We start from the raw sequence: 7,705 nt of genomic DNA, 5'->3' as shown, positions 1-7,705 counted from the left end.
GGGTCAAGGGATCCCACGATCTACGAGAGGGATCCTTGGTGGTCTTGAAGGACGACCACCTACCTCCGCTCCAGTGGCACCTCGGCCGAATCGAAAGGATGCACACTGGGCCAGACGGGGTAACACGAGCGGCGACCGTGCGGACCAGCCACGGCAGCTACAGGCGCAGCGTCAAGCAGCTGGCCCAGCTTCCAGTAACGGACGACATCGAAACTGCTCAAAACGTTGAGCAGTCGCCTAGCGGTCGTAATCCGCAATCACCGCATCCCGCACCGCTGTAGGACAACGGTCCAACCTGCTCCAGGAGCACCTCGCCCGTTTCGAGAGGAGGCACACCGGACCAGAAGGGGGTAATCAGAGCGGTCATCGTGCGGACCAGCCAAGCAGCCCCCGGCACAGCAGCGCGCAGCCGGCCCAGCGTTCGATGGGCAAAAAATCAAAACTGCTCAAAGCGTTGAGCAGTCGTTTAGCGGTCGTAATCCGCAATTATCGTAATCGTATAATCGAATCAATCGCATCATCTTAGCTCCGTGACACGAATCGGTCACCATTCAACCTCTTGAACGCCTTCCGCGTTCAACGGGGGGAGCATGTTCCGTCCGGTCAGCCCGGGTTTTTCCGTTCGTTTATGGTGCCAGATGCGGAACCTTGACTTTGTCGAAAAAGTCTTCGAACATTCCGCATCTGGCAAATTTCATCGTAAAGCATTCAAGCACTTTAGCTTTTCGAAAGTGCAAGGCCCGAGTTGACCGACGAAGGGCTGCATTGTTCCGCGGGTGGCACGGTCCTCTACAACGACCGTCGCCAACTCATGGAACAATGCAGCCATAAAACGTCTGCAACGCACGTGTAGCTAGGCGTAATTCGGAGTCCCGTTTTTTCCTCGGCAAAATTAACGGGGCCTTCGACTTGGGGAGGAAACCTCGGTCACCCTCGTCCAGGGTGAGATGGGACTCTTCCTCCTCCACGATCGCGCGAGGGAGGAGTTTCCTGGCCAACGGGGCAGGAAAATCGATCCTCCTCCCCCAAGTCGATGGCCAATCGATAAACGGAAGAAGTCAACGCGAATCGGTTGACGAACCCCCAAAATCGCGTCTCGGAGGGGGTTCAAGCCGAGGAGGAAACGGGCTCCGGACACTTCGACACTCGTCGCTGAAACCTCAGACAACAACGATCGAAATCTTTAACTCGTCGCTAAAAGTTCGAAGACGACGGTCGAAATCCACTTTAACTCGTCGCTGAAATCTCAGAGTAAACGTTCCAAAATCGGCAGTTCAATCGTCTCGTGAACCATTCGTTATTCGAACATCATTTCGCGAAACCTCAGCTCAAGCGGTTCGTGAGCAACAACTCGTGATTCGACATTAAAGAGAACAGCCGGATTTCGATTCGAAACAATCCGGCAATTAACTAGTCGCTCAAGATTAATTTGGCGAGCGACGGCTAGGAACCCGCGTACCACGAGGGTTAAGAGGGTCTTACAACCCCTCAGAGTTTAAACGAAAACTCACGCGACTACCTGGCCAGTACCGCCGCGACGGTACGATTCATCGAAGATACAGCGAGTTTTTGGAAGAAGTCTTCAACGACTCACGATTGGTCCCCACGTTGGTGAAGTTGGTGTTCTGTAAAACGGTTGACATTTAATTTCATCGTTAATGGTGAATTAAATTAGTGCGCACTATTTATTCTTACTGCAAATTTGTTTACACATATACCTTATCATTCTCAAAGTATTTAATTTTCTGGCAAGGCTTCTGCCTCCAATATTTTTTTAAATGCCTCGCCCATTATTTGTACATGGGGTTTATTATTGCCCCAGTTCTTAATGAGGGTGTCTATCCACTGTAACTCCCTCAGTTTTCGTTCTTCAAGGTTTTCATTGGCTTGAATAATCGGTAACTCTTGTGACGTTTCTAACTCCGTTACTGCTTCTTCTTCTCGATGCTGCTCTTCTTCCTCATCTTCTCCATGCCGTTCGTCTCCTCCTTCTATTTCTTCTTCTATGTCTGCTTCCCCTTCCTGTTCTGTAATATCCATGTTTTCCACTTGATCCAATAATAAAAAGAAATCGTTTAACAGTTCTTGATTAATTGGTTTGCCATTTATTGTATGGATTAGTTCGCTTATTTCCGAATCTATTGTTGTGTTCAATGCATCTTCCGAAGAATCCTCAGGGTCTTTTGTAAAAATTTTGTTCCAGCCATTCTTAATATCATTGCTGGTAACATCTTCCCAGGCATCGCGAACTAAAAATATACAATCTTTTATTGTGAATCTAGAATAGAATTCATTAAGTCCACCCGGAAATGTCAATACGTGGCGCAACATTTTGTGTCTGTAACGTTTTTTTAATTTTGCAATAATCCCTTGATCCATCGGTTGTATAATAGATGTAGTATTTGGAGGCAGAAAAACAATTTCAAACTGTTCCTCTTCATCGTCTAGTTCAATTATGTGGCCTTGACAATTATCAACCAGCAAAATTGTCTTCCTTTGACATTTATTCTCCAATTGATGCTGTTTGACACTTGATTTAAAGTGGTTCTCATACCAGTCTGCAAAAATTTGTGTATTGACCCAAGCCTGCTTTTGGAACGTATAGACTACTGGTAACGTGCCACAATTTTTTAAGGCTCTCGGATTTTGATATTTATAAATAAACAGTAGTGGCAATTTGTGTGTTCCAGTCGCATTAGCACAGAAGCCAATAGTGACGCGATCTTTTTTCATTTTTTTGCCTTCAATTTTGTGTTCTTCACCATGGACCAAAGTTTTCGAAGGAATAGCCTTCCACATTAAACCACTTTCGTCCATGTTATAAATATTGTGTTCCTCGATGCCTTCTTCCTCTACTTTCTTGGCAAAGTTAATTAAAAACCGTTCTGCACTTTCCTCATCTGCACTTCCTGCTTCCCCATGCACATGAAGTAGACGAATGTTGTGCCGTCTTTTAAATTTTGTCAGCCAGCCTCTACTTGCCGTAAACGACGACGTTCCACCAATTTCGTTGTAAAGCTCCATTGCCTTTTCCTGAAGCAGGAGGTCCGACAGTGGATCTCCTAACGTTCGTCTTTCAAGGAACCACTTATACAAACTGCTATCAAGGTCGTCATGTTTTGGTTTCCTCTGGTTTTTCCATTGTAATATTTGGGACCTCTGATCTGCAAAATTACGGATATTCGTTCCTTCCCTACGAATTCTCCGAACTGTGCTCTTATGAACACCATATTCTTGGGCCAAAAATTTAACCGAAGCACCAAATTCTAAATTTTCTAAAATGTCAGTTTTTTGTTTCAGAGACAAAAAGATTATCTTTTTGTCAGTTTTGTTGGCAGCCATTACCACTGACACGTCAATTCACTCACGCACCAGATAAACACAAAGATATATAAAAATTTGTGTGTTTCGGCCACGAACAAATATTCACAGGTTACAATCGTCAACTGCCTTCCCGTCCTCAATTTCCCCATAAGGAAACCTCGGTTTCCCCTGCCAAGGTGACAACGACGAACATTGTCTACCGGAGGGAGGATTGGTCAAGCCAATCCTCATCATCGTCACCTTGGCAGGGCGGTTCCTAACAATTTGCAACATTCCCGCCCACCCTGCCGTCCAGTATCCAGGTAAACCATGCAGGAGTGAGCGAGAACGCTGCATTATTATTAACTTTTGGGAAATGCCCAATGACCGCGAGACTCCGGTGGTCCGCAGCTGTGCGTCAACGCGGGTTTACGACACGTCAATCGCTATTGCGGCAAGGAAGAGCTCCAAGGATTCCAAGTCCCGTGTAGAGTTTGGAGGTTCCTTAATGACCGTATCCTAATTTATCAAATAAAAATGTCTTGAAGGCCTAATCCTCAAAAATAGCGGAGAAATCACGTCCATATCATAAACCCGCTCGCTGTACCGAGCCTGAACACAAAAATCGGTTTCGCCGAGCAACGAGCAAAAAATCCAGTTCTCGCTGCCCCATCCCCCTTGAGCGCTCGAGCGTGAAATCAAAGAAAGCTGAATAGACTACTCGTCTCTCAAGTTGCGTGCGCCCGGTCCCGACACGCGCGGCTATAGAGAGACAATACTGTACTCTTCTTCCGTCACACTTTGCTAACAATCATTGCAACCTAACTAATCCCGACCGACTTAACAGGGCGTAGGGATATCAGTACTTTTTATTATTCCGGGTGTCGAACTTATTCGAGACGAGGATTTACACACCGCAGACGCGTCTCATCCGCGAATTGTACAAATACATTGCATGCGGGAAACATACTTTTACGTTTTTCACAGTCTTCCACTGGAGTGCGGGTCATGTAAAAGTACGTATTTAGTAGATTTGTGCTAGAGAGCGGGTATTGTATAAATACGATGGGCATTGTACGTATGGTGTTTGTGTTACTAGGCAACGGTTTACATTGTTTCTTCCTAGAAATTTTGTTTGTTGAGTTACTCGGTCTTCTGTTGAATTACGAGCTCCAGAACGTACAAGTCGTGTTTTGTAAATTTGAAGATTGTTTTTTTTATTATTGATTACAACATTGATAAAATGAGCCATTGTGACGAAGATAGTGATCACGAAATATGTGCTGACGGATTATCGGACTTTTCGTATGATAGTAATTCTGAAAGTCAAGATAACGAAGAAAGTGACGATGATTACATTATTCCACGTTCTCGAGTATTCATCCGAAGAACTATTTCTAGTAGTTCTGAAACAAGTTCTGATGAAAAAGCAGATGAATGGTCATCGATTGACAATCCTCCAGTCCTTGAAGAGTTTTTGGGGTCATCCTGGGATAACTGATATGACTAATGTTCCTAAATCCACAGTTGATGCAGTAAAGTTATTTATAGGCAACGACTTTTTTGCATATTTAGTCACGGAATCAAACAGATATTATCATCAAAATATGAACCAGTTTAAAATATCCCAGAAAAGTACGAAATGGAAAGATGAAGAAATTTTTGGGGCTCATTATTTTCATGGGATAAGTTCGTAAAGATACACGAGATGATTATTGGTCAACTGATCCCTGCACAGATCAGACCGTCTTTTTCAAAAACTATGTCAAGGGATAGATTTCGACAAATATGAAAGGTTTGGCATTTCAATAACAATGAAGACATCACAGACGAATTTGGTCGATTATTCAAAGTCAGGCCTGTACTAAATTATTTTCTTGAAAAATTTAATAACATTTACAAACCAAAGCAACAAGTATCGTTAGATGAGGGCATAATACCTTAGAGGGGACGATTGAATTTTAGAGTTTACAATGCTGGAAAACTAATAGAGTACGGCATACTCATTCAATATTATCTGAAAATGACACAGGTTATATTTGCAATTTCATCAAGTTTATGCAGCTCCAGGATTATGGTTAATCGAAACGATACACACAGTAGTTTCGCCATATATGTACTGATGTTTGGCACCATTTGTATATGGGCAATTACTATAACAGTTTCTATAACACGGAAACCCTTTTATAAAAAACAAATACGAATTTGCGGAACCATTAGAAAGAATAGAGGTTTACCAAAGTATCTGAAAAAACTAATTTAAAAAAAGGGGAAACAATCTTTCGCAGAAAATATGATATATTGATACAAGTTTGGCAATCGAAGAAAGAAGTGAGTCTCATCTCTCCAATCCATTCCGCGGAAATGAAAGAAAGCCGTAATGTTAACCGTTCAACGAAACAAAAAATTATAAAGTCAAATGCTTTAATCGACTATAATAAGCACACGAAAGGAGTAGAGTGAAAACTCGATAAATGTCCTCAAGAGCTGTTCCATAAATGATACATTTTTATCCCCACCACTAGGGGGATCCCCCTTGAACCAGTGAGGCGAAGTGTAACCGGAGACGTAGCGGCTTTCTTTAAAAATCTTTATTGCCTTCGTCATCTTAGTTTAAATGTCCCTGTCAGTGTGACCACACTACTGTACAAGAAGAAAGGTTTTTATTTTTTACTTTTTTTTAATAAAAATTTTACTATCATGTGGGGAAGATTTTTCTAATTAAAATGAGACTAAACACGATATATATCGGCCAATATTTGTTACCATAATATTGAATTAAATATTGTGTACTCGTATCTTCGCAAGGTCAGTGGATTGGTACATTTATCGAACAGTGGTAGCTAACGAAACCCCCCTATTTCATAAGTGTTGCAGCTTTTGATCACTTACGAAACGGTGGAACCGTTCCGTTTGAAAATAGCTACCTCCCGTTCGATAAATGTAGCCAGCACCTCGATGCGTCGTTCTTTGATATTTCCGAACATAGAAAAGGACAGCACAAGAAGGATAAATAAAGAGAGAAAGACTCGCAAGTACAATATTTAATTCAATATTATGCTACCAAATATTGACCGATTTATATCGTGTTTAGCCTCATTTTAATCAGAGAAATCTCCCCAACATGATAGTGAAATTTTTATTAACAAAAAGTAAAAAATAAAAAACTTTCTTCTGTGCAGTAGTGTGGTCACACTGACGCGGATATTTAAACTGGGGCGATAAATCCAAGTTTCAGTCCCTCTTTCTTCTTTAGCTACTGACTCTTTCTACGTTCGAAGCGTCGGCAAACTACAATCAAATTCGAAAGACGATTCTCCTATTCCGTAAGTGTTGCTGACCGGACCCGGAGTAGCGACATTTATCGAGTTTTCACTGTATTGGGTTGGCAAGAAAGTGATTTCGGTTTACACCAGTAGATATCGTTATGTTTGTTTCGTTATTCTTTTGTCTATGTTAGAATTTTTTTCTTTTGAGATTTGGTAGTCGATACCTTTAGGTTGCTATAGAAACAAATTCCGTGTAATTTTGTTTACTGTCAGTTACTGTCAGTTTACGGTCAGTTTTAACATGGAGTGCAAAAATAAGCATTTTCAACACATTTTACCTTTTTATTTTCATAAAGGCAAAACAGTGGCTGAGGCTCACAAAGGGATATGTGAAGTTTATGGTGTTGATTGCTTAATAGAACGCACGTGTCAGAATTGATTTAAAAAATTTCGTTCTGGAAATTTCTCACTGAAACGTGACCAACGTTCTGATCGACCATCTGAAGTTGATGATGACAAAATGAAAGCCATAATTAAATTGAACCGTCATATAACTGTGCGAGAGATTGCAAAACAGTTAAATGTATCACACACAACAATTGAAAATCATATAAGACGTCTTGGACTTGTTAAGAAGCTCGATATTTGGGTTCCGCATGAATTGAAAGAAATTCACCTAACACAACGAATCAATATTTGTGACACGCATTTCAAACGTAGTGCTCTGAAACTAGCGCAAAACCCGACGTTCCACTCCCAGACCAAATATATAGACGTCTGGCACCATTTCATACGCGAGGCACTCGAAGACAAGAAGTTGGAGATTTCGCACGTTCCAACGGACGACATGGTAGCCGACGTCCTGACAAAGGTGCTGCCTGGTCCAAAATTCAAGCGGTGCATCGGACTGCTGAGTTTGAAAGGGACTTCGTCGCGGCTGCGGGACTTGTTCGCACCTCGAGGGAAAGTGTGAGCACTAGGTGTGTTTACACCACAGACTTCTATATGTTACATTAGACTGCTAACGTCCATAGCATAGCTTAGCGTAGGAAAAAGTGATGCGAACGGTGGGGTGTGGGGAGGATGTCCGCCATTTACAGTATAGGAAAAACCAGCAGAGTTTGTTGCAGTTA

General features: G+C 42.2%; 1 protein-coding gene across 1 annotated transcript; it reads right to left on the bottom strand.

Annotated features, from left to right (window-relative positions):
* Positions 1–1,737: 1,737 nt before the first annotated feature.
* LOC122403163 (jerky protein homolog-like) lies at positions 1,738–3,342 on the bottom strand. The gene has a single exon (XM_043406517.1). It carries the CDS (start codon positions 3,340–3,342, stop codon positions 1,738–1,740), a length of 1,605 nt encoding a protein of 534 aa, XP_043262452.1.
* Positions 3,343–7,705: the final 4,363 nt, after the last annotated feature.

The sequence above is a fragment of the Colletes gigas genome, unplaced genomic scaffold (genome assembly GCF_013123115.1).
Source record: "Colletes gigas isolate AHSC1104 unplaced genomic scaffold, ASM1312311v1 Colletes_gigas_Sc00045, whole genome shotgun sequence".
Classification (NCBI taxonomy): Eukaryota; Metazoa; Arthropoda; class Insecta; order Hymenoptera; family Colletidae; genus Colletes; species Colletes gigas.
This window is presented reverse-complemented; position numbering and strand designations above follow the sequence as displayed.

What these genes read in the sequence shown, in the direction of transcription:
- LOC122403163 (XM_043406517.1), bottom strand. Translation starts at nt 3,342, where the DNA reads ATGGCTGCCAACAAAACTGACAAAAAGATAATCTTTTTGTCTCTGAAA.